General features: G+C 34.6%; 6 protein-coding genes, 1 non-coding gene and 1 pseudogene across 7 annotated transcripts; 5 read left to right on the forward strand and 3 right to left on the reverse strand.

Moving 5' to 3' along the window:
- The first annotated feature begins 1,211 nt into the window (after positions 1-1,211).
- Positions 1,212-2,440, forward strand: LOC127745611 (LEAF RUST 10 DISEASE-RESISTANCE LOCUS RECEPTOR-LIKE PROTEIN KINASE-like 1.2; annotated as a pseudogene).
- Positions 2,441-2,446: 6 nt separating this feature from the next.
- Positions 2,447-6,941, forward strand: LOC107482040 (uncharacterized). The gene is made up of 7 exons (XM_052258561.1): positions 2,447-2,491; positions 3,756-3,941; positions 4,221-4,435; positions 5,290-5,575; positions 5,672-5,757; positions 5,855-5,946; positions 6,144-6,941. The coding sequence occupies exons 1-7, from the start codon at positions 2,447-2,449 to the stop codon at positions 6,398-6,400; spliced, it is 1,167 nt and encodes a 388-aa protein (XP_052114521.1). The 3' UTR covers positions 6,401-6,941.
- Positions 6,942-7,525: 584 nt separating this feature from the next.
- Positions 7,526-12,179, forward strand: LOC107482037 (kinesin-like protein NACK1). Its single transcript, XM_016102411.3, has 14 exons — positions 7,526-7,821; positions 7,942-8,182; positions 8,304-8,393; positions 8,496-8,596; positions 8,763-8,879; positions 9,030-9,111; positions 9,196-9,263; positions 9,376-9,435; positions 9,518-9,642; positions 9,750-9,948; positions 10,055-10,165; positions 10,266-11,300; positions 11,405-11,724; positions 11,807-12,179. The coding sequence occupies exons 2-14, from the start codon at positions 7,945-7,947 to the stop codon at positions 12,132-12,134; spliced, it is 2,874 nt and encodes a 957-aa protein (XP_015957897.1). The 5' UTR covers positions 7,526-7,821; positions 7,942-7,944; the 3' UTR covers positions 12,135-12,179.
- Positions 12,180-12,248: 69 nt separating this feature from the next.
- LOC107482038 (L-Ala-D/L-amino acid epimerase) lies at positions 12,249-14,936 on the reverse strand. The gene is made up of 6 exons (XM_016102412.3): positions 14,239-14,936; positions 13,591-13,701; positions 13,292-13,508; positions 12,885-13,218; positions 12,713-12,774; positions 12,249-12,592 (listed from the first exon to the last, which is right to left on the reverse strand). Exons 1-6 carry the CDS (start codon positions 14,770-14,772, stop codon positions 12,519-12,521), a joined length of 1,332 nt encoding a protein of 443 aa, XP_015957898.1. The 5' UTR covers positions 14,773-14,936; the 3' UTR covers positions 12,249-12,518.
- A 3,892-nt stretch (positions 14,937-18,828) lies between these two features.
- LOC107481944 (uncharacterized) lies at positions 18,829-20,817 on the reverse strand. The gene is made up of 4 exons (XM_016102301.1): positions 20,805-20,817; positions 20,225-20,340; positions 19,579-20,129; positions 18,829-19,519 (listed from the first exon to the last, which is right to left on the reverse strand). The coding sequence occupies exons 1-4, from the start codon at positions 20,815-20,817 to the stop codon at positions 18,829-18,831; spliced, it is 1,371 nt and encodes a 456-aa protein (XP_015957787.1).
- A 187-nt stretch (positions 20,818-21,004) lies between these two features.
- On the forward strand, positions 21,005-22,923 carry LOC107481970 (reticulon-like protein B9). The gene is made up of 5 exons (XM_016102325.3): positions 21,005-21,115; positions 21,242-21,422; positions 22,100-22,241; positions 22,329-22,398; positions 22,496-22,923. Exons 1-5 carry the CDS (start codon positions 21,010-21,012, stop codon positions 22,663-22,665), a joined length of 669 nt encoding a protein of 222 aa, XP_015957811.1. The 5' UTR covers positions 21,005-21,009; the 3' UTR covers positions 22,666-22,923.
- A 451-nt stretch (positions 22,924-23,374) lies between these two features.
- On the forward strand, positions 23,375-23,455 carry TRNAL-CAG (transfer RNA leucine (anticodon CAG)). Its single transcript has one exon. It is a non-coding gene; the product is annotated as a tRNA-Leu (tRNA).
- A 1,038-nt stretch (positions 23,456-24,493) lies between these two features.
- Positions 24,494-26,698, reverse strand: LOC107482036 (uncharacterized). Its single transcript, XM_016102410.3, has 4 exons — positions 26,401-26,698; positions 25,919-26,314; positions 25,178-25,592; positions 24,494-25,090 (listed from the first exon to the last, which is right to left on the reverse strand). The coding sequence occupies exons 1-4, from the start codon at positions 26,612-26,614 to the stop codon at positions 24,886-24,888; spliced, it is 1,230 nt and encodes a 409-aa protein (XP_015957896.1). The 5' UTR covers positions 26,615-26,698; the 3' UTR covers positions 24,494-24,885.
- Positions 26,699-26,881: the final 183 nt, after the last annotated feature.

A 26,881-nucleotide genomic window follows, 5' to 3' on the forward strand; every position in this document is an offset into this window, starting at 1 on the left:
ACTTCTTCCTCCTTCAAGAAACAGAACCGGTTTGGCCATATAGAGAGAGAAGAGATAACCATGCAAAACCCAACATGCAATTACCTCAAGTCCTTTCTTGATCATCAACCTTCATCAATCCGAGCTCTCCATTCTTGGCTTCCTCTCCAAGATGGATTTCTGGCCCTTGATGCTTCATGATGATGATGACTTTATCTGCTTCAATCTCTGCCTTCAACCATCACCTTGCCACTCTAGCTACTCCCTGTGGTGGTTGAGCAGAATCAAAGACAAGCCATGCTTCAAGAATCTCACATCTTGGCCGAATCTTCATCCTTCCTTTTTGAGTATGAAGGATCCGAGATTACCTCACCAAATCTTACCAGATTAGGTGATAATCTCAGCCACAGCATACTTTTCTTTTTCTTTTTCGTGCCATCAACTCGATGGACTCTAGGCTTGCTTTCCTTTTCTTTTGGTAGCCCCAAGTAGCTTCCATGGCTTCCTGTGTAATAACCGAAGAGAAGAAGCAAAGGTAAGAGAGAAGAGAGAGAAGTTTGAACTCAAACTAATGGGTAATAACAAAATGAAATTAAAGTCCCACTTCCCTAGCTTAGAGTGGCGTGTATCATAATGATCACCATCATGTCAATCACACCTTCTCTCTCATGTTCCCCATGCTAGTTTAATTAAATTTCAAATCCTTCAAAAAGTGAGTTGGAATCCGTTGGAAGCTTCATGGATTCGGGTAATGCATGGAAGCATTCAATAATTTTGGGCTTGATTGCAATAAGGATTATTCTTGGCCCAACTAGTAACAATTGCTTTCTTGATGGATTTGGATCAAACATAGGAAGCTTTCTTTGGGTTTGTAGTAACAATATTAATCTAGCCCAGTTAATCATCACAATAATTCAGTCATATATCATTGAATATTTTTGAATCAATGCTGAATTGGAAAGCAAATTCACACTAGGGCTGCAGCATTTTATTTTATTTTCGGCCCAATACAATTCCTGCATTAAAAAATTGTTAATTAACATATAATCAAATAACATTGAATTAATAATTTTGTAATTAAATATTTTAATAATATTTATTCATCACAAAAATTAATTTGGAGTTTTCCAAACTCATCAAGTTCTGATGGGAAAGAATTCCTGCTAGCACATGAGTACGTTCCAAATGGTGCTCTTCATAATCATCTTCATGGCCAAGGATCAAAGCGTCTCATGTTGCCATGGGATACCCGATTGGATATTGCTATTGATGTTGCCAATGCATTGGCATATCTTCACTCTAATGGCATCATCCACAACCAGGTAACATCCCACAATATTCTTCTGGATGAAAAATTAGGTGCAAAAGTTAAGAACTGTCTTGGTTGCAACAACACTTTCTGTTTAACTTTATAAATTGAGTTTAGTTTTAAGTTTCAAGAGACATTACTTTATAGTAACTTATTTAGAGTTATATTGTGTATTTTTACAATTAGAATTACAATTCTGTTCAGGGAAGCTCCCACAAGGATATGAGGTAGCAATCAAAGGTTTCCATGAAAAGAAGGAGAAGACAAGAAAGCAATTCACGAGAGAAGTTGAGATCCTAAGTCTCATGCGGCATCAGAATCTGGTCTCGCTGTATGGCCGCAGTTCTGATGACAGTGAAGAACTCCTGTTAGTTTACGAGTATGTCTCCAACGGTTCTCTATCAACCTATCTCCATCGAAATTCTGGAAACATACTACCATGGGCTACCAGATTAAATATTGCCATTGAGACTGCTTCTGCACTAGCCTATCTTCACCATTCTGGTATAATTCACCGCGATGTCAAACCCAGCAAACATTCTCTTGGACAAAAATCTAAGTGCCAAAGTTGCAGATTTCGGCCTAGCGCGGTTTCTTCCACTTGGGGATCTTGATTTTGTTACTCATGTTTCTACTGCTCCAGTAGGAACCCCTGCTTATATAGATCCTGAGTACTTTGAATTCAATAAGGTGAGTGACAAAAGCGATGTATATAGCTATGGCATGGTTTTGTTTCAGCTCATATCATTCATGCCTTCCACTGTAAGGCAGGGGCCGCAGCTTTTTACTTTGGCTAACTTTGCAATGGGAAAGATCTTGAACAATGAGTTGGAAGAGCTTGTGGATCCAAGTCTTGGTTTTCACTCGGACAGTAGTGTTATGGAAACTATAACTGCAGTGGCAGAGTTGGCATTTCAGTGTGTGCAGCATCCTAAAGAATTCAGGCCATCAATGAAGCAGGTCTTAGAGACATTGGAGGGCATAAAGCAAGGTTCTTGGGGGTTCAACCAGATAACATAAACATACTGTCTTTGTTTATCAAGCATAGAAACTTAATGTCTTTATCGTCTTTATCAAATTCTTAGGAATATGAACTATGAGTTTGATTATGAACTGTAAGACATTTTTTTAGCTTGAATTGGAAGTCATAGAAAACAGATGGTTAATTCTAATTTGTCGCTTGCTTGCTATCCACTGACAAGAGTAATTTCAGAGTAAAAAGTTTCTTCAATTAAATTTTGAGAGACCAAGAGGTGATTTCTCAAACCATCTCTTCTCTTTAAGATATAATTATGCTAATGTCAACATTTTATTAATTTTTTTATTAAAGTGATATTGTCTTTTTAAGTAAAATCAATTTTATTATATTTTTTAATTTTAATTATAAATCAATTAATTCTATAGAAATATTAAAAATAATATTTTAAAATCATTCTAGAACAATCTAACTCTTAATTTTCCAAAACAAATTAATTTTTATTTTTAAAAGAAAATTTGAATACTAAATAACAAATTTAAAATTAGATTTAACGGTAACTATATTACATTACAATAAAAAATTATGGATTGGACTCTTCGATAAATATTTTAAAGAGAAAAAAGCAAATATGTCATTGATTGTTTGATTTATAAATATTTAAATTTTTAAATATTTAAAAATATATTTAAATTTATGATTTTTTCAAAATTTTGATACACTAATTTCTGACTAACAAATTTAATAAAAAAATTAAATATGGACTGACCTAACCGATATACAGATGTACACATAAGAGAGTTTTTAAAATAAAATAAATTAAATAAACATCAATATTTTCAAAATTTTGAGAATGTCAGCAATATAAACTTACTTTTAAATTTTTAAAAATTTAAATGTCCAAACCAAAAATCAAAGAACTATTTGTTATTTTTTTATTTTAAATTAAAAAAAAAAGAGAAAGGAAACGGGAAACTATATTGTGCGTGAGGGAGCGCGGAACTTAGCGTGCACTTTTGGTACGTTTTGGGTGTGTAAGAAGAGTGTTGTGGTTGAAGCTTGTCTTCTTCGTCTTCCTCTTCGTCTTCCTCTTCCTCTTCCTCTTGCGTTTCTGTTCTTTTCTTCACGGTTCCTCTCTTTGCTTCCACGCATTCCAATCCTCTCTCTCTCTCTCTCTCTCTCTCTCTCTCTCTCTCTCTCTCTTCGTCGCTTCCCAATTGCTGATTCCGATTTCTTAGACCTCTTCTCATTTTTTAATCTCTGTTTGGTTCGTCACAAATTCATACATCCCTTATTCACTCCCACCGACAATAGTTTCATTTTTTCCCTCCTTTCTTTAATTGGAGCCGTTTGTTTCGAGAATCAAGAGTGTGGGGAAAAAAAAGAGAAGATTTTGGAATTCGGTCCTTGTTTCTTTTCCATCTGATACTTTCCTCCGTTTTCTATCTGACCAAAACGGAGGAGTATATAGTACTTCCTTGAAAAATTAAGGATTCGGAAAATGCTGGGAACTGCACTGCAACTAAGCTTCTAGATTCCGAGAATAACAATTCCAATCATGAATCTTTGTGTTCTTTGTCAAAGCCATCTCCTTGTGAATCTGTAGAAACTGCTAGTAACATTGATAGGTTCTTGGAGTCCACAACTCCATTAGTCCCCGCACAGTATTTCTCAAAGGTTGATGATTCCTATTCACTATTCACTATTCACTATTCACCTCCTTTTGGTTTATGCCATGATCTTGCTTCTTGATGAGTCCTTTCATAATGCAGACAAATAAATAATATGTAGGTTATCTTTTTCACATTAGCTCTTTTGGGTTAAGGTACTTAAAGTAGTTTATGATTTGAGCTAGTGTAGGCTACAATGTTTTTGTCACTTGTAATTTTGTTAATATAGTCTATATGATTTAGCTTCTGACCGCATTTGTTTCTTTTATTCTGTTTGTGGGTGTAGACAACAATGAGAGGTTGGAAAACTTGTGATGTTGAGTATCAGTCTTATTTCACTCTTGATGATCTGTGGGAGTCATTCAAGGAGTGGAGCGCGTATGGTGCAGGAGTGCCCTTGCTTCTTGATCAGAATGAATCTGTTGTACAATATTATGTGCCTTATTTGTCAGCCATCCAACTGTATGGTCAATCTTCTCAGAAGTCAAGTGCTAAGCCAAGGTATTGGCATTTTTTAGTGTCATTCTTCAATATGTGCTGACTGTAGTTAACTATGATCACTCGAAATGAGGTTAAGTTTTTGATATGTGCAGCATCTCTTTTATTACCAGTATTATTCTATACGCTTTTAGAGTTTTACTTAGTCTCTTGTGTTTTGCAAATTAACCGCGTGAAACATTCAAATTTATTATTTCACAACTCTTCATCTTGCCTGATTTTGTAACTCCTGCATCTTTTGGCTTCACCTCTCATCCTCTTATTTTGGGACTAAGGTTCTTGGTAAGATAGTGTGTTAATGATTCACTCCTCACTCAAGTTTGGTTCTGTAATTGGTTTTATTCTAACTGTTTAATGTTTATATATGATTTGTTGAAACGAGATTGGTGATCAGAAAGAGTGAATAAATTGTCTGTGGAGTTTGAGGTACTTGGAGATACAGTGTTTGAATTGTTGAGAGGACTCTCCTTATATTTGATATGGTGCTTATATGATCAATATATAACTTAATTCCTTATAGACTGTACCGTGCAGGAATGAATCTCTTTTGTGCTTCTGGAAAGAAGTTATAACAGGAGAAATAGAATTAGATCGAGAAGAGCACAACTGAGTGATGTGTCTAGATGTGTGCCTTGTTTGATACCTTGTCAATTTTTACTTCTGCTCCTTCTTCTTCTCTCCCTCATCAAGCAAAGTTAAAATTGTTGGATCTTTTGACCTTAATTTCAGTCTCTCTGTGGCTAATGATTCCTAATTAGATAAACATGAATTATGAATTTACTTTTTCTTATGCAACTGTAGCTTGTACAATCATATTCTTTAGTGCATAATAAAATTTGATTTTCTTGCTTCATTAGGTACACCAGTGAAGACAGTGATGGTGATTATTACAGAGATTCATGTAGCGATGAAAGCAGTGATTATGAATTTGGGAAAAGGACTGATCAGTTTATAGGACAGAGTAGTCAATATCTTACAGGTGATGTTTCTTTAGGAATGAGCAGGCTTTCTGTACATGATAAGCCCAATACAATACACGAAGGCTTTTCCAGTGATGACAGTGAAACTGGAAATCCTCAGGATCTAGTTTTTGAGTATTTTGAACCAGATCCTCCTTATAGCCGTGAACCATTGGCTGACAAGGCATGTACCTTATATCGATCTTTATTACCTTGTGGCTTGTTTGGCCTAAATCTAAATTGCTTTTCTTATGACTTGTACTTCATAATATTGGGACAGGTACTATATCTTGCACGCCACTATCCTGGCCTAAAGTCATTAAGAAGTTGTGATTTATTACCAGCTAGTTGGATGTCTGTGGCATGGTGATCAACTGCTTCATTTCTTTCCTGTTTTTGTATTTTCGATAGGTGTGGCTTTTGTACTAAACTAGTGAATTAACAATTTTTTGTCATATTCTAGGTATCCTATATATCGAATACCCACAGGTCCAACATTAAAAGATTTAGATGCCTGCTTTCTTACATACCATACACTACATACACCCTCAACAGGTAGTTATGGAACTTCAAGCCTATGTTTGAATTGCTATGGCATCTTAGCTCTTACACCCTAAGTCATTCTAATACAGCAATACCATTATCACAGCTATTTGCAAAACTAATGCTATGCTTTAAATATGTGAAATATGTTTCTGTTTCATGCAACATTGATTATTTATTTTCATCTTTTTTTCAATTTCATTTTTTAGGTGGTGGTCGTACTCCGGCTCCCGTATTGGTTTATCCCAATGAGATGGATGGCATACCAAAGATTTCATTGCCCACTTTTGCAATGGCCTCCTATAAGTTAAAGGGATCCATGTGGATGAAAAAAGGAGTTGGTGAGGGTCAACTGGTGAATTCCCTCTTTCAGGCTGCAGATAACTGGTTAAGGCTTCTTCAGGTGAACCACCCAGATTATCAGTTCTTTAAATCATGGCGCCGCACCACAGGTGAAGTAAATTAGACGACACGTCATTCCATTCTCTCTGCTACGGCCAAAAGCTCAAATCTCTGTGTTGATTGCTTGGTGTGAAGTTGATAAAAAGTCTATCCATCTTATGGAGATTGTGGTAACTTGCCTAAGCAGTAGAAAAGATGATGCTGAAGTGGAATGTTGGTTTATACGGAGGATGGAGAAAAAGAAAACTCCATCATATAAGTGGAAGGCCTTAGTGAAAAAGGTGAAAATCTAATAAAGAAAAAATGGCTAGAGGAAATTGATGAACAGGGAGCATCTGCGGGATCATGCCACCATTTGAATAATGGTTAAATATTTACAAATAGTAGTTGTGATTTCGAAGAAAATGGGTGTTTGGTGTATAACAATAAGAAGGCGCAATTTTGGTACTACTGTATGATAGCACTAATGACTAAACTATGAATTATAATGCTAGTGCTGTATCCTTGACACTTTAGATGCTGGTCGGTTTGGGATATGAATGTTGTCAAGAATTCTGTGGGTGTGTGTGAAATATTACAAGACAACTTATGATTGATGTTGAAAAGCGGTCACTGCTTGTGATTCTCTGCCATACGTTTGTTTGGTTACAAACTCAATATCCCGCACAATAATGTGAACCTAATGTTTACTGAAATAGGAAGTATACAACGTCTTCAGTATTAAAGCTTGTTAGAAACAAGTTCTTCCTCCTTTCGTGGTGGAGAAATTTCAAAACTCTTGAACATGAGTTGCATGAGCATATCATTGTGTTTTTATTTTTATTTTTCCTTTTTTAAAATTATGTTTCAATTGTTTTTTTTTTTAATCTTTTTTCACCAAAAGTGCTTTAAAATGGGTAAAGATAAATAAAAGTTTTTGAAAATAGAAACAATAGTTTCATTACATATGAAAAAGAAAAAAAATAATTAGATCTAGATATTCAAACCCCGTGGGCCGCCTTATTTCCAATTTTACATGGATAGCCCCAAAATTAATTGCACTATAATATGTTTAGTAACCAAAGAAAATCAGCCAAAAACAACCATAACTTGCTTTATTTAGCATTTATTAATTGTTGCGAGAATTAATGAATGCTAAATAAGACAAGTTTGGGATGTTTTTTTTGTCTCCCTAACATTACCCGCACTATAATATTCCTTTTTGCTTTTTTTTCCCTTAAAAAAAAGCTGTGGAAAAGTAAAAGAAAGAAAGTAGCCGTTATGAGTCCACTGGCTCCCGTAAGAACATGCGTTGTATTGAAGTCTGAAGAGTGAAGACACATGAAAGCAAAGGCTCATCCTTCCTTCATTTTTTTTTCTCTCAAACCCTAAATTCCCGTTTCTCTGTATGCAACTAACATTGTTGCAGACTTGCAGCTGCTATCTTTTCTTTTTCTTGTTCAGAATCTTACTTAAGTTCAAGTTATTGAGCTACTTATAACACAAGTGAGCTTACTATCCTCTTTCCTTATTTTGCTTCATATTCAACTTTAATGCTTAAATTTAGCATTCAATTTTAGTTATCATTTCGATTAATAATACCTTCTTAATCCATTTTTTGTTTAGAAAATGACTGTTAGAACACCTGGAACACCAGCTTCAAAGATTGAAAGGACACCACCATCAACCCCTGGACGGACAAGAGCAAGGGAGGATAAGATTGTAGTTACAGTGAGGCTAAGACCTCTAAACAGAAGAGAGCAATTCTCTAAAGATCAGGTCGCATGGGATTGCGTCGATCATCACCGGATCGTGTGTAAACCACAAGTTCCTGAACATGCAACTCAACCAACCTCATTTGCTTTTGGTATCAAATCACACATTGATCCTCACTAAATTTTTCTCATTTTTCAATTATCGGATCAATTCCATGTTAGATAATATCTTTGTATTTTAACAAGTTCTTGACTTTACTTTCATCCGCACAGATAAAGTTTTTGGTCCTGCTTGTTTAACCGAGACAGTATACGACGAAGGAGTGAAGAATGTCGTATTGTCTGCATTGATGGGCATCAACGGTACCCATTATAGTTGTACTGCTTGTATCAATTTTCATAAATCGCTTGAACCATAGATACATGAATTATGATAGATCTTTGACTGGAACTATTTCACTGCAGCAACTGTTTTTGCCTATGGACAAACAAGCAGTGGAAAGACTTACACAATGAGAGGCATAACAGAGAAGGCGGTCAATGATATATATAACCATATAATGGATGTAAGTATTATCGAAACCTTCATGTAGCTATCAATCAATATTTGGTACTGTAGAATTTGATTAGTATTATTTCATAGGAAGAGTATTTCTTGCTCAGTTACTCTAGTTCATGAGGATTAGATATGACTTGGAAACAAAGCTAAACTTTTGAATCGGATGGATGCAGACCCCAGAGAGAGATTTCACTATAAAAATATCTGGACTTGAAATATACAATGAAAATGTGAGGGACTTGTTAAATTCAGAATCTGGACGCAGTCTGAAGCTTTTAGATGATCCTGAGGTAATTATGGAATGATTTTTTGAGATTTTATTTATGGAGATGGATCTGGGAGTACCTTAGGTTCAAATCATATTAGTTTGCTTTTCATGTTACAATTTATTGCCATGTTTCAGTGAAAATGCAACTTGATATTTTAATCACTTTATGTAGAAAGGTACTGTTGTTGAGAAATTGGTGGAAGAAACTGCAAATGATGACAAGCATTTAAGATATCTTATATCTATTTGTGAAGGTAATGAAACTAACTGCCTTGGCTTGCAATTGAGATGGCCTTCTTTTTCACAAGTTAATCACCTAATTTTTAATTTTTGAGCAGCTCAAAGGCAGGTTGGTGAAACTGCTCTTAATGATAAGAGCTCAAGATCTCACCAAATAATAAGACTGGTTAGCTTTAAACATTTAGTCTTCTTTTGTTTCTTTCAAACCCTTGATGCCTCATAACAAATAATAGGGTAATGGAAGTATTTATTTATTTTCATTTTGGTATATATTGCAGACAATTCAAAGTACACTACGTGAAAATTCAGATTGTGTGAGATCTTTTCTTGCCACACTGGTAAATCGAAATTCCAAACTTGTTTTAGCTACGCACACATTAGTTCTTTATAGGAAGTAACAAACTCACTTTGTTGCTGCAGAACTTTGTTGATCTGGCTGGAAGTGAGAGGGCTGCACAGACACATGCAGATGGCACTAGGCTTAGAGAAGGCTGCCATATTAATCTTAGCCTGATGACTCTCACAACGGTGATCCGGAAACTCAGGTCAGAATAGCTGTTCACAATCTTATGAGACAGTCATTTGCGCTTATTTGTTTGTCAGGATCCATGACACACCTGATGTGATTACTCTGACAACTAGTATTCCACAGTGTTGGAAAAAGAAGTGGTCATATACCTTACAGAGATTCAAAACTCACCCGTATATTGCAACACTCTCTCGGAGGGAATGCACGCACTGCCATCATATGTACTTTGAGCCCAGCACTAAGTCATCTGGAGCAGTCGCGAAATACTCTCTTATTTGCTACCCGGGCAAAGGAAGTAACAAATAATGCTCAAGTTAACATAGTAATATAAAGTTCTTGGTTTGCCTCTTTTTTCCTTTTTCCTTTTTCCTTTTTCCTTTTCCAGATACTAAATCCGTGAATCTCCTGTGTTGAAACACTCTACAAAGGTTGTTTCTGACAAGCAGCTTGTTAAACATTTGCAAAAGGAATTAGCCAGGCTTGAGGCAGAGCTTCGCACACCTGATCAGTCAAGGGAAAAGGATTTGAAAATTCAGCAGGTAAATTGGAAAAGAAAGATGATTACTATGAACAGGTATGATGACATAGGACAGGACTATGTTTACTATATTGCTGATAATATTACCTAATTATATCCAGATGGAGATGGAGATTGAACAACTGAAACTTCAAAGAGATCTTGCACAATCTCAGGTGGATGAATTAAACAAAAAATTTCAGGAGGATCATCACATCTCAAATCAAGTTGAATCACCTCAGTTATCAGTCACGAAGTGTCTCTCGTACACTGGTTCACTATCCTCACTAAAACGAGATAAAATAAGAAACACAACATTAAGGCAGTCAATGAGGCAATCATCTACTGCTCCTTTTACTCTTATGCATGAAATTCATAAACTTGAGCATCTCCAAGCGCAGCTGGGGGAAGAAGCTAATCGAGCACTGGAAGTATTACAGAAGGAAGTGGCATGTCACAGACTAGGGAACCAAAATGCAGCAGAGACAATTGCTAACCTGCAAGCTGAAATAAGGCAAATGTGTGCTGTTAGGTCTGCACCCAAGGAAGTTGAAGTTGGGAGCATGGTTTCTGTAAACAAGAGCATCAGTGCTAATCTCAAGCATGAAATTACCCGTCTTCATTCACAGGGAAGCAACATTGCAAATCTTGAGCAACAGCTAGAAAATGTTCAAAGGTCCATAGACAAGCTGGTGATGTCTCTCCCAAACAATTATCAACAACTAAACAGCAAAGCCTCGAAACTGAGAAAAGAACACAGAAGGAAAAAGTTGCCTCCTTTGGCTTCAATTAATGCTGTGAATCGGCAAAATTTTATAAGATCTCCATGCTCACCATTATCCACCCCTCACCAAGTTTTGGAATCTGATATCGAAAATAGAGCTCTGGATGATGAAGACATTGTTTCAAGTGAGAATTTGCCACCAGAATCTGAGAAGGAGGAGACTCCATCCAAGAATGAAGAAGGGGATAATATTTCATCCCGGGACAACAACAATTCAGGTTATCGACGCTCTAGTTCAGTTAACATGAAGAAAATGCAGAAAATGTTTCAGAATGCTGCAGAAGAGAATGTTAGAAGTATAAGGACTTATGTTACAGAGTTGAAGGAACGTGTGGCCAAATTGCAATACCAAAAGCAGTTACTTGTTTGCCAGGTATGTTAGTATCTACTTAAAAATCATTTTGCGTTACCATTGAATAGTCTACATTATGTCTTGCTATGCTCTTAGTTGTTCACTCACGTCATTCATCTGTACAGGTTCTTGAGCTTGAAGCAAATGAAGCAAATGGCCACAATATAGAAAATGAAGGTCTTAGTGAACAAGAAGGATCCCAAGTTTCAGGGCATATAACATTTCAGGAGCAGCAGCAGCAGATCATTGAATTATGGGATCTTTGTTTTGTTTCCGTAATTCATAGGACCCAATTTTATTTGTTATTCAAGGGAGATCCAGCTGACCAAATATACATGGAAGTTGAACTAAGGCGTTTGACATGGTTGCAACAACACCTGGCAGAAGTTGGGAATGCAAGCCCCGCTCATGTTGGAGACGAGCGTACGATCTCTTTGTCATCAAGGTATTTTCTTTCTTTCTTTCTTATATGATATTTTATATCAATGCATCTTTCTTTTATGTTAACTATAAATTTTATGACATAGTATCAAAGCCTTGAAAAGAGAAAGGGAATTCCTTGCAAAGAGATTGGGATCACGTTTGACACTAGAGGAGAGGGATGCACTGTACATGAAATGGGATGTTCCAGTTGTTGGGAAGCAGAAGAGGCTGCAGTTTGTAAGCAAGCTCTGGACAGAACCACATAATCCAAAGCATGTAAAGGAGAGTGCTGAAATAGTTGCAAAACTTGTCGGGTTTTGTGAAGGAGGCAACATATCAAGGGAGATGTTTGAGCTCAATTTTGTGCTTCCATCTGACAAGAGACCCTGGTTAATGGACTGGAGTCCTATAACAAATTTACTAAATTTGTAATACATCATGACTAATATAAGTACCATCTAAATGTTGTATATGGAAATTAATTTTTGTTTTAAGCTGATTTTTTATGTAAGTAGCATTCAAACTGTTTTGGACAACGCTTCTCAGTTCCATACAATAAAAAACACCTTTCTTTTCTTACTTATTCACATAGTACTTTAGCCACATTTTTGTCTAAGTAAAGCAATCTGATCATAGAGGTTCTTGGTAATAGTTCAAGAACCAACTATAGTAATGTTTTTCTTCCCAACCAATCACAAGGAATGAACAATTTGAATTCTTTTTAAGGTGTACATCATTCATTCATTCACAACTATCATATGTTAGCAGCCATGCTAGACTAGCTATGGTTGTACTCTCCAAGAAAACCAGAATTTGCTAAGCAAGATTGTCCCAATGAAGGAATCCACCATGTCCCTTCACATTTCTGAACTTATAAGTGGCACCTTGAACTGTTCAAATAAATACCTCAATGTCATCAGATTGCAAAAGACACCAATAAAACAACTTGTTACATAAAACCTTGAATTTAAGAGCTGTATGCCTGCATGTGCATATTACAGAGAGTATACCTTCATAGCCTTCATGAACCGGATCCTCTGACAGCAAAAGTGGTGTATCCAGGTCAATGAACCTAGAAAAGAGTTTGGTTATTTAAAGCTTTAAATAAACAGAACGAAAACAATATGAATTCGTTCTGAAAACTTAAAGTAGTGTCAAAATCTTTCAACTATAATGTACTACCTGAAACAACCCAGGCCAGCAGCAAGGTGCCCAGCAAAACCCATTGCAAGTCTTGTCTCAACCATACCACCAATCATCAAATCTAAACCTGCTGCTTTTGCCTTCTCAATGAGATTCAGAGCACCGATAACCCCAACTTTTGCTAGCTTAATGTTGATGACATCTGCGAGATTCCCTTCGGCTATTTTGTAGACATCAGCTAAACTTCTGCAGCTCTCATCAGCTGCAACAGACACTCCATATTTTTCTCTTGCTATGCTACTGACATATCCAAGGCCATCCCAATCATCTCTATGAACTGGTTGCTCAAATAGGACAGGTGTGACCCCCATTTCTGCAACAGAAAAAAAAGATTCTTAAATCTAAGTTCCATGTCAACTTTCTTAAAATACTGCAGAGCTTTTAACCATTTAATTTCTCAAGAACTTCCACTGCTTCCTCAGAGTTATATCCCTCATTAGCATCTAAAATAAACTGGCATTCAGGGTGGGAAACCCTTATAGCTTGAAGCACTTCTATATCTGCATTCAGATTCTTGCCAACTTTCAGCTTTAAAGTCTTAAACCCTTCTTTGTAGTATTTAGAAGCTAATTTAGCTGCTTCAGTTGGAGAAACAATTGGGATCTGTAGATATGAGTTAGTTTAGATTTCTTTATATGCAAGTATTTCCATTAAAATCTTATCTTTATGATCAATGATAACTTACCGTTATATCAGTGGTTATGGTATTTGAGGCTCCACCAAAAAGCCTCCATAATGGCACACGAATACTATTTGCAACAGCATCAATTATTGCCATCTCCACCCCAGCCCTAACCTTTAACATTACATAAATTCCAACTGAATGAAAATAGCTTTATTGCTATAGTAGTATTAAGAGGAAATTATGGAGTATGAAGGAAAAAGGTGAATTATCCTTAAGAAAGCACCAGAACAAGATTCATTTTCCTTTGTACATTTTGATATTGATTCCTGTGCAGGAAAAGCTAGCAACTTTCAAACAATCTAAGCTACCTTGAAACAACACATTTTCTCAAAAGCCACCAGAGACAAGAATCAAAGCAGAAATTTTAGGCGCAAAAAGCAGGGCATAATGGCAAAAGTCAACCAAATAAATACAACAAAATACAATGCCTAATTGAAGACTAAAACTCTCTCAAATTTTACAAGTCTCGTTTCATTTCCTTAATTACCAATAATAAGAAGGAACGTAGTTAATTCAAAGCCATATGAATTCATGTAGCAAAGGGGCATGCAAATCGTCCCTTTCAAAAGTACAAAAGGAAAACATTAGAATGAGTAGAAAAAATTAATATGATGATGAAGATGAAGAGTTTAACTGAATGTCACTCACAGAAGCAAATTCATGGCCAGGAAGAATAGCAGCAATCTCCTCCAACATGGAACCCAGTGTCAGTGAAGGACATCTCCTGAGAAAGGCACATGCCTCAGAAGCCTTGGCCATGGCAGTTTTCTGGTCCTCAGCAGTAACAAAAGGCAGAATTGGTGCCTCACCCCAACCCACAGAGCCATTGCTGAGCTCAATTCTAAGGGCCACGTTCTCTACCATCTCCAATCTTGATGATGCAATGGTAAAAGGTGCAATCAAGGGCACGTTCAGTGGCCTGTTCTCTGCTCTGTGCACATCAACAGTGAAAGTTTCCATCAAATTCTTGAAGCCAAAGGTGATGGGCGCTGCTGCTGTTGCAGGTGCAGAAGAAGAAACCATCATTTTGGAGAATAAAGCACGGGACTTTTTGGCAAAGGAAGTTGGAAAATTGATGGAATTGGAGTTGTTGGAATTGTTGGCGAAAAGGGTAGGAGAGGGTGTGATGAAAGTGTGGGATTTTGAGTTTTTGAGATGGAACCGCAAACTAGGTGAGTCCATTTGATGAAGTGTGTGTGTTATGTTTTGTTATGTATTGCAGATGTTGAGTGTTTGAGAGATGAGAGTGTGAATGAATCAGAGGAGAATTCTATGCATAAGAAGATGCCAATGATGATTATTTTTAGTTGTGTCCGTCCTATGATATTGTTTCGTACTCTCTTTCACTTTGTCTCAAGTGTGTACTATGTACTATATATTATAGAAAATATCATTCATGTCACATGTGGACTGTGGAGATAATAATATATCATACAGGTTTTTTTTTTTTGGTGACTATATCATACATTTATCTATGCAGATAAAATTGTAACTAAATCTACATTGTTGATTGTAAAAAGGGATACCAATTCCCTAATTATACCAAAAAGATTTCCGGTGTTAATTGTTAATTAAGTGTAATGCCTGCAAATTAAGTGTAGTCTACTTACCCAAACTTTGTCCACTTGCTTCTTGTTGGATCTATAATTATTCTTTTGTAAAAGCACTTGTCACTTTCACCAAAACTCAAATAATTAGTGAATATTACAATGAAATAGAGACATAGACACAAAAATACAAATAAAGACATAAACACAAAGACACAAATATACATGAACACAAAGATACACAAATTTTATAACATGTTTGGTGATAATACACAAGACATATGTATTTAATTCAAAAATATATTTTATCCCTAAACTAAAACAACTCAAGTGTTAAAGATAAAGGACAGTGATTGAAATTTTAAAAAATAATTAGGGATAGAATTGAAAAAATCTGTGTCTCATAAATTGTGTCTTAGTGTCACAGTTTGAAAGAGATACACTAAATACATGTCTTTTATATGCATTTGTGTGTTACCGTATCTTTAAAATTTTATGTTTCACCAAACAAACAGTGTATATGTACCACCGTATTTATATCTCTGATGGATCTAGACATTAACCAAACGGAGCCTAATTTCGAATTATTTCCTTTGCAATTATATATTGGTTTAAAATTGACTAAGCAGTACGAAACACGAATGATAATGATAATAATTCACTGAGTATCATATTTCCAATAATGTGCCTCTTTGCACTGCCAAAGGACAGGACCATGGGAGTGTCCATGAAATACAACGTTGGTGTTGCCCTCTTAACCAATTTTATCGTCCATGTACATTCTCATATGGATTATCTCCACAGTCCAAATGATACCATGATTAAAAATGTAGGGTTCACATCAATATCTTGTCCAACATAAAGGGATATAAGCTTTACTCACATTAATCTCTGATATCTGTGATACAGTCCAAAAATGAATATAATTTCTCTAAAATCATTTATCAATAGTAAACAATTTCTATGTTTTTTCAAATATTTTTATTAGAGAGCTAACTCTTTTCAATTTAAATTTTTAAAAAATAACTTATATTGACTAATTAAAAACCGGTTTTTTCTCATTACTTTTTTTTTTCAAATTGAAGGGCCCATTTCCGAATCATGTTGGATGGAAAGCAAACCCAATCCTCTTAAGAGAGAATGTCATCGACCAAAAAAAAAAAGAGAGAATGTCAATTTGATAAAAGGCACCTGATAGAGTTATTGTGTTTAATTTAATCTATCTATCTATTTTATTTATATAAAAATTGATATTCATATTTGTTTGCAGAAAAAGTCTAAGAAATTAGATCTATACGTAACTAGTAGTTAATTTTTTAAAATATTCTAATTTTAAAATTTTAAAAACTAATTTTATGTTAAAAAAATATGACTTCTGTACTTTTTTTTATCTTTTTTCTTCTCTCTTTTTGTATTTCTTTTTCTATGTGTTTCTTTTTTTGTGTTTTTCTCTCTTCGTTTTTTTCTTTTCTGGATCGCCTTTGAAAATTTTTGTATAATAATTTTAAATATTTTTTTATTACATTTTTAAATATTTTTTTGTTAAATTTTGAATATTCTTTTTATAATGATTTGGATGTTTTTTTTTTCTTTTAATTTTAGATTTTTTTTTTCAATTTATTTTAGATTTTTTTGTTTGTTTATATTCCAACTAATAGTTAGCTGTTGTTAACTGACTCAGTTGGTTATTTAATATGATTATTTTTTGCAATTAAAAAATGACAATTTTTCTACTTATTCTATTATTAGGGATGGTAATGATTAAGGTACGGTAGTGTTCGAATCCAACCGTAACTCTATCGACGGTTGAAAATATTCCAACTCTAATTCTACCCATTTTTAATTTGTGAGTATCCAATTCTACCTGGGGTTATCAAAAAAATACAACATTATTATATAACTTGATGATAATTTAAAATAGAATTGACTTTTATGTAAAAAAAAATGTATTAAATTATTAATTAATGATCTTCTCTTAGTAGTTAAGAATTTTTTACATTTAGTGAGAAGTCTTTGATTCAACATTCATTTAAAATATATTTTCATATAAATATATAATATATACATATATAAGGTACGGATTAGTGAAGTTCAACCCACATTCTACCCGACCCACACTCTATTATACCCACTGCGAATCAGATTGGCAACCCTATCCGATCACATTGAATCGAATTGAGTACTCGCAGATAAGACACATATTGTCACCTTTTGTCGAGTTATAATTTCTATAGAATTTTAAATTTATTTTTCTTATTATCCTTTCTCATGATCTCATCTAATGACATTAACTAACATTATTTCCTAATTAATAATGAATTTAATACCATTATTTGTTTATTTTCTAAGAAAAATTATCATATTATTTATTTTTATTTATTAAAATATTATTTTATTCTTATATAATTTACATTATAGATTAAATAATTTATATATTATAATTTTTTTTATAGATTTTGAATTTTTAAGATGAAATTTTAAGTTGTAAAATTAATTGATATTCAACAGTATTAAGATAAAATAACACTTTTTTTTGGTATATTTTACCAAATATTTTACTTAAACAAATACTTTGTGTTGTGACTTCTATGATGGCCAATTGAATCTGATAGATGTGGACATGTGGTGGCTAAGATATAACTTCTAATGAGTCTTCAACACGTGATAAGAATGAGCTTACAAGAAGAACACTTTGACCTAGGTAACTTAGTAATGAAATTGTAAAATTTTTGAACATCCATATTAGAAACATGAAATTAATGGAAGGTGATAAAATTTTCCAAAGTTAGTAGCCGAAAGAGTGGGACTTCGATGGGCTGCTGAGGAATTAGGGTTCCATTCATATTCGGGGAGTGAGAATGACACATTTTTTTAAGATTAAGATTATTAACTGTAATTCAAATGACATAATCTTCTCATATTCAATTAAGAGGTTGCGGATTTAAGTCTCCTGTTTTGATAAAAAAAAAATATTATTAACTATCAGGGATCTTTTCAAATATTGATTTAGACGGTACAAAAAGTTATGTTTTGAAAAATTTACTAGAGCAAATGAAAAGAGTATATACTCCTCACATGTTAAAAATACTACTTATATAAGAAAATACTTCAATATATATTATAACTAATTATAAAACTAAAAATTCCTCTATTATAATTTTAGTTATCAAAAAATTTTATACAAAAAATTTATAACATTAGTTTATTTGTAAATCTAGTTTATTTGTAATATTTAGAACATTATTTAAAAAATGCATACAAAAGACTAAAGAGGATAATTCCAATTTTCTAAGATTTTTTTTTACATCATCCGCCTAAAGAAAATTAGCTTATCTAAAATTATCAAATTTGAGTGATATAACAATTTGTAAAATCTTATCTCTAAAATTATTTTTTTTATTTTATCTCTATTTTTGGTGAGTTTTATACAGCGAATATTGATTTTATGAGGATAAAAATATGATATATTTTTTTAGAAATATTTTTTCAAAATAACATTTTAAAGCCCAAAATAATAGTTTTATTCTTCTTACTTTTTCTAAAATAATTATTCTAATAAATAATAATGATGATAAATTTATGTACAACAGACATATAATTTCACTTATTTTTAATTATTTTTTTATCTTTACATTTAAATAATTTTTTTGGTGACTAAATAGAAAAGAGAAAAAAAAGAGACAAAACCAAATTAATTGGCTAGGGTCATATCTAAATCTATTAGATGTTGAAGCTCACTCCATGGTTGGCTCCAATTCGAGTGAATGTCCGCGACAGAAGCAGCTGCTTTAGCCATACAATCTGCAACACTATTTGCAGTCTTCTGAATTAAAAGAACAGAGACTCTCCAATTCCAATTCATAACCTCCTGAATATGCTTTGCCAAATCCCATTCCGGAATATCCTTACTAAGCATTCTTTGGTTTACCAAGAAAAGAGCTTCTAAACAGTCTGTTTCACAAATAACCTCACGAAATCTACTCTCCCAAGCAAGAAGTAAACCTCTCCAAATTGCATACAATTCAGCAAAAAGAACACTGCACACTTCGACTTTTCCAGTGCAACCTTTCAACCAACATCCATCAGGATTGCGAATAATACAACCAAAACCAGCATAGCCAGAAGGAGCAAACCAACTAGCATCACAATTCAATTTAACAGAATGAACTGGAGGTGGAATCCAATGCAAACAAAGTGAAGGAGGAGACAGAGATTGATGCATAGCAAAAATAGTGTGAAACTCCCTTACTGAACTACGAATCAAACTCACCACTTTACTAGCACTCCATGAATCATCTATATTAAATGTGTCATGATTTCTGCTTCTCCAAATCCACCAGATAGTCGAAAAGAAAAGAAAAGCATCTCCACTCCTTGCACCTCTGTAGAGCCAATCATGTAAATTCGAATTATCTGAATACAGGCCTAAAAGGGTCCAGACCTCCTTGGCACTAGGGCACTCCCGAAGACAATGAAGAATGGATTTAGAACCATTCTGACACCGATGACAGGTGCTACACGACCCAAACGAAACTCTGCTATAGGAATAGCATTATGGAGACTGAGCCAAATTAAGAACTTATACTTCTCAGGAATATGCAGACGCCATACCCACAACCAATTATCATGCTCATTCCAGTCAAACTTTCTTTTGGCTAGCCAACTGTACCCACTCCTAGCTGAGTAGAATCTAGAAGATGCCACACTCCACGACCAACCCGAACTCTCTTCAGCATTCAAATCCGGATTATAAGCATTCAAACGCTGTTTGACAGCTTCTAGAATGATAGAGAAAATATCACGGAGATTCCATTGACCATCTTTCCAAACGTCTCTAATAGTTAAATCAGAGTCAGATATATGTACAAAAGGGACATCTTGAGCAATTGGACCCTCAATACTCCAATTGTCAAACCAAAAAGATTGATCAAGTGACCCAACGCACCAAGAGAAGGCATCTTTAAGAGCACCAAAAGCCTTTGAGATACTCTTCTACATTTAAATAATTAAAATTAAGACTATATACTATACACATGTATTTTAAGATTTTAACAAGTCCCCGTAAATGTTTTAAGATTCTATATTACATTAGTAAATGGAATGTCTTTAGAAGTTAGAATATTCATTGAGCCAACAAACACAACACCTTTCTCTCTTATCTTTCTTCTCTTCACCCTTTCTAAACAAGCTGGATTCATATACCCTGATCAATAAAAAAAAGAAAAGAAATACTGTAAAAAAGAAAGAGTGGTGGTTAGTAACATAGGATAAATAAATTAAACTTATTTAAATAATTCTTGTTTACATAATCGCTTTTTAGAATAATCGATTATATGTGACAATCAATAATTATATTTGGAATGTATGAAAAAAAAAGAAATTATTTTTAAATAATATAATTACAAAAATATGTATAAAATATTTATTTATATTATTTGATATTTGATAATTGTGATTAACTTGGTAAAAAAATTATTATAATTCAAAAACAATATTTTTGCTTATAAGTTGTTTTTTGAGCAAGTCTGTCTTTTTTTTTCCTGTTTTCCAAACATGCTCTTATCCAATCATTTTTTCATATTTTTTTAAAAATTAATTAAATAGCATTGGATTATAATAAACTAATAATATATATATATACAGTAGTATATACTTGGCATGGATTACATGACAAATCCATCGATAAGAATTGCATGCCAAAGTAGTAGTCTCATCTAAGATTCAAGGTATCCAAGTTTAACCTCAAACCTAATTCATACCTTCCTTCAATAACGAGAATAGAATAATTACTTACTAATGTGCATGCCATCAGAATAGTATAAAATAACAATGGCAGCACAATAGAGCAATATCTTCTTTCTAACAAGAAAATATGGCGCACAATACATCCTCTGATTCTGATAATGAAATTATCACAACACAGTCAAAGAGCTTTCCCCATGGAAAATCAATACATGAAGTTCTTGGAGGAGGAAAAGGTACTTGTTACTTTTGATTCATGTTGGAGAATATAATAATAAGAAACAAAAGGAAAGGGATAAAAAAGTACACGCTTCATATTATTTGAATGAACTGATTATATTATTTGGTTGCTGAATTTTCAGTGGCAGATGTGTTATTATGGAAAGATAGAAATATATCAGCTGCAATTTTGGTTGGGATTACAGCTATTTGGTTTTTGTTTGAGGTTGTTGAGTACAATTTCGTGACACTTATTTCTCACATTTCCATCACCACAATGCTAGTACTCTACATATGGTCCACGGTTGCTGATATCTTTAAATGGTAACCATTTTGACTTGAGTCATAGTATATATTAGACTAAATTCTTAAAGTAGTCCTTAAGATTCATAACTTTTATTATTTTAGTCTTTTATATTCAAAATTCGCTATATTGATGATCCGAGATCCAGCTTTAGGCATCAATATTAATTCTTAGACTCTTTTCGACGTTGAATCAATAAACAAAATGTTGAGTTTGACTTGTCATGCTAGACACATGGCTAAATGACATTTTTCGTTATAGTTCTTAACTAAGGTAAAAGTGAGATTGTTTTGGAGAATGGAGATATAATGATTTGCACATTATATAAACTCTTTTTCCTCTTTTCGTTTTTACCTTGTTTAAGTGACAAAACAAAATGACGCTATTTAGTCCTATGTCCAACGTGATAAGTCAAAGCCAACTCAACACTTAGTTCATTAATTCAGTACTAGAAAAGATTCAGGAACTAATATAGTTCTAAAAATGAATCTCAGAAACTAGTATAAATAATTTTAAATTTAAAGAGGTACAGTGAAAACTTGTAAACTTGAGGACTACTTTATTACTCAACAATAAATTTATCTTCATTAATTTCACTAGTTATAGTTATAGAGCATTACTTTTATATAATGTCTCTAAATAATTTAAAAATTAATATGCTAAAAAAATTATATATCTGGCACGTGGTGATACACAGGAATGGTCCCAAGATTCCGGAAACTATTTTGAAAGATTCTTTCTTTGAAGATCTAGCTTTCAATTTGCAGAGAAGATTTTACCAGCTATTACAAGTGCTCTTCCACATTTCATGTGGAACAGACCTACCACGGTTTCTTCTAGTATGCTAATAATGATTATCCTTCTATGCACTTGAATTCTTAACCAAAACCAAATTAAATATCTTAACATGTAAATAAAATTTTCAGATTATCATCTCCCTCTATATTTTATCAGAAATTGGAAACTACTTCAGCTTTATCAATCTGCTATACATTGGTTAGAACTCAACTCCTACACTTTGTTTCTTTGTCAAGATATTTGATACTGCAGATAAGTGCATTAATTTTTGTCTTTTCATGTTTATGATCACAAGGTTCTATCTGCATCCAAACACTGCCAATTGTATATGATAGATATGAGGAAGAAATTAGGAATTTGGCTGAACATATCATGATAGATATTAGGAGGAAATATAGAAGGTTTCAGAAGACATATCTGAACAAAATTCCCAGAGGACCGGTCAAGGAAAAGAAGATCAAATAAAATTACAATCCGACCATACTTTATAACTTTATAAACTGGATGAAAAAATGTCATGATGATTCTATAGTGTTGTTATATATCCATATATGTATATAGAAATTCCCTTAAGAATAATGTAAGAGACTAGGATCACAACACTGTTGCAGTTTCCAAGATCAACCAACAATAACCATATTTAGTCCTCGTTTATTTAAGTGTCCAGTTAAAGTGAAAAACATTGAACTAGTTGCAGCTTCCCCAAGTACAAAAATAAATGTCTTTATTCGTTAAGCTTATTTATGAAAGTGTCAATTAAAACATGTGTGCCAATTTTAAACTCTAGCTAGAATTAAAGTACTAACCATTTAGACTCGCGCATCACATGATTTGTGTGTGAAAAACTGCAAGCCATACTAATTAGTTTCCACTACCATAATTTTTAATTTCATGACGAGAACAATGGAGCAGTAAGGTCCAGTAATCACATTTATACTTTTTCTAGAGCAAAAACTCCTTCAATTATTATGCTAATCAACTGTATAATAGAGACACGTTTTAGGCCCAACTTTTGTACCAATATTGAGGCGTGTTACGTGTCAGTGCAATGCATCAAACCTATAAAAGTCAAGCTAACAATGTGCTTTGTTTTTTTTATGATAACAATTAACAAGAAAAAAAATATTATAAAACAAGAAATTATTTAATAAATGTTGGCAAAATCATGTTATAAGTCAAGATGGCCGAGTTGGTCTAAGGCGCCAGTTTCAGGTACTGGTCCGAAAGGGCATGGGTTCGAATCCCATTCTTGACAATGTATTTTTACTTATTTCAAAGACAGTAACAAATCCTATGAAGAACCACGTTTAACTTTAGAAATTTAAAGGCCACTCGGATTTGTGAGCGCGAAGATTTCCATTTTAGATCTGATAATAGTATAATACACCATGTTTTAATATCCATATTCCATACATCTAAAGCCTACGTTTAAACCAAATTGTGTATGAACCCAAAACAAGTCAAAACATAAAGAATGCTCCGGAAACATCCCATTCTATAATCCTGCTTTTGTCAGAACATACAATACAACTATACATTGTGTATCATGGCCTCACGCGAAACAGACACAATCACACAACATTCAACAACTAACAGAAACTCAACCAGGTTAACCACGCATCTCCAACATGGTTGCTGATGAGGAGAGCGCATGCTAGAATATGAACAAAGGTTACCATCGGCAGGCTTACCTTCATGCTTCTCAACAAATAATGCTTCGTTTGTCTTAGTTTATGCTCCCTATTTCCACATTTCAACATAAGAGATTAGGGACTTCCTTCAAGATGAGTCAGTGATGTTTAGGTCAATGTCGGCCATCCAAGTAATAGACACGAACTCAAATGATTGCTCAGTTACTATGTGATCCGAAGTCATAAGCGATGGCGATATGTTTATATATCACAGGTGCTTTTTCAAAAAATAAAATATTATTGCAATATTGAGCGCCTTGAACGGAACGGTAAAAAATTGGTCACCTGCTGCTGCTATTTTTTATTCATTCATGTTCCCAAATCAAGGTTTGGTGCACTTGAATTCCCAGTAACTTGATCGGATCTAAACCTTAGAAAAAGGCGTTTAAAAGTAAACAAAGTCAAATTCTGTTTGCATTTAGCCTTCGTATTGACTATCCATTGCGCTTCGGCAACCACCAATCAATGTCCCAACGGCTTCTACAGAAACAAAGCTATCACTAATAATCTTTGCCATATCTTCTTTTCGAGCAACACTTTTAGTTTAGGTATTCATTGTGCAATTCAAATAATTGAACAGCTACAAAGTAATTTTTAGTCAGTATCCAAGTGACCGTCAGTTGTATTTATTTACACATAAAAACATTTTATTGGTGAAAAAGCAAACAAAACTTTGAAGCATGATAAAAATCAATTACTTAGCATACAACACCTGCTAAAGGTAAATTATCGGCGATGCCTATCTCTAAATATCAAAGATACGACTAAAGAACAGCTCAGTGCACTGAATCTCCTACCGTTATGGCGTACTCGGAGAATCAAATGTTACAACCTCAGCCCACCATGCGGAAAAGGCTATTGCCACAACTTTGGCTCACAATATAACTCCGGTGTAAAAAGGAAAGATCATAATCACAGAAGTAGAATGGGAGCAGTGACAAATTAAGGCGGGTGAAAGGTGGGTCCGAAATTCGTACATCAGACCTGAAGAACCTCAAGCAGGCACCTGATTAGATTCTTGCAATCTCTTGATCGACTTTGCTCGCAACCTCTCCATGAAAGCAGGATTGGCTTGGAGCCTTCCCTTCACGTATGAAGCCCGTGCATCATCCACCAGTTTGTTAGCTTTGCCAGCCTCCTCAATGAGATTGAGAAGAGTTCTTAAGCAGTCCTTTCTGTTTTCTTCCCGATGTTCAAACCTTCAAAATACAGAAAGGATTCCAAACACAAATCAGAAAATTGAACGAAATAGTCTATGAATGAAACTTATAGGTATAACACTTTACCTCTCGCTGGTAATTGTAAGCTCGTCTTTTCCTGGATGATATCGTTTCCCTACCAATTCTCTCAGCCGGCGAAACTGGTACTTTGAGAGTCCGAGCTCCTTCACAGTTACAGATAGTTTCACTTTCCTGTTCTTTGGATGCCAAGCATCACCACCAGGTGCAAAGACTACCCGTGTCTGCCACCGGAGAATCGGGCCTTCGCCAGGTGGGTCATCTAAATCCTTTTTCTTGTCTGGGACAGCTGTACCATCGCAAGACTGGGCCTCCTGTGTTTCCATTATCTTCATGTACTCAGCAACCATCTCATCCTCAAACTTCTTAAACTGTTCATAAGCTTCTTCGGGTTCCAGCTCTCCTCTCTCACACATGTCCCCAAGCTCATTAAATTTTATTTCCACCTTCTTTTTTATCTCATCTATATAAAATTTCAAACCAAAACGAGAAATGAAAAAGCACCATAATCAGCAAACATAAGTCACCCAATGTCGAATTTGAAAACTAAATTTTAACTCAAAAAATGCAAAGATAATAACAGAAAAGGCACAAGCAAGAAGATAAGAATTGGTGCCTACAGAATTATTGCCTTTCACACTGCACATTGGAGTTATTACTTATTAGCAACCTATTTATAATAGCCCTGAATGTAATTAACACTGCACACTAAACTACCTCATAGTCTTAATCATTTTTAGAGCACTAGACAGAATGAATCATGTATTAATCAGCACAATTTCTAAATACCGGGGAGAAGTTTGTCCCAGCTGAGCATATCCTCGAGAATCTCTTCACACTCCTTGGTGTCCCTAAGGATGCCATGCTTGACCCCATCCTCAACGATCTCATCCCACTTCTTCTCGTCCATGTTGAAGAACTCATCCTTGACCATCCTCTTCATGACGATATCCCTGGCATTGTAGAGGTCATCGATCTCCTCATCAGTCTCCACTAGGTCCTCGAAATCGTCCTCGAAATCCTTGTCATCGACGTCATCGATGGGCTCCATACGAAGGCTGTCCATGAGCTCGTCGTCGGTGTCCTCGTGCTTCCCGGAGAGCTTCCGCAGCATGATTGCCTCCATGATGGACGGAAGAACCTGGTTATCGCCCTTGAAGTAACTCACCATCAACTCTTTCAGCTCTGCCAGAACCGAAAAGAATGCATAAATATACAGATTCATTTGGTGGATTTAGAGAGGGAAATGATTGAAAGGGGGTTTTGTGTACCTTTGTTGCTCACGTCCTTGATATCGAGGGCGGCGTCGTTTTTGGTTTCATTGGAGGAGTCGTTGGTGTCGGAGGAGAAGAGCCTGAGTCGGGAGCGGGTTGCGGCGGCGAAAGGAGAGGGGAGTGAGGTCGTGGAGGAAGAAGAAGGAGGAGGGGGGCGGAGGAGAAGGTTGCGAGAGAAGAGGGAAGCACTTCGGAGAAGGGTGCGTCTCATGGCGGTGTCTAGGGTTTCACTTTCACTGCTGAGCTGATCGCACTGATGTCTTCCTCTTTTCTTCTTCTTCTTTTTGTTTAATTTAATTTGTTAAGAATTTATGTTTTTTTTTTTTTATTTCAAGGAAATATTATTGCATAGACTTAAATCAAAATTGATTTGAGATAGCAATTTCTTTTACTATTTGATGTACAATTAATTAGCAAACCAACTTTACTTTATTGTCAGTGCCTCTAATATAACTATTACCAAGGTCAAAGCGTCATC

The sequence above is a fragment of the Arachis duranensis genome, chromosome 3 (assembly GCF_000817695.3).
Source record: "Arachis duranensis cultivar V14167 chromosome 3, aradu.V14167.gnm2.J7QH, whole genome shotgun sequence".
NCBI classification, from domain to species: Eukaryota; Viridiplantae; Streptophyta; class Magnoliopsida; order Fabales; family Fabaceae; genus Arachis; species Arachis duranensis.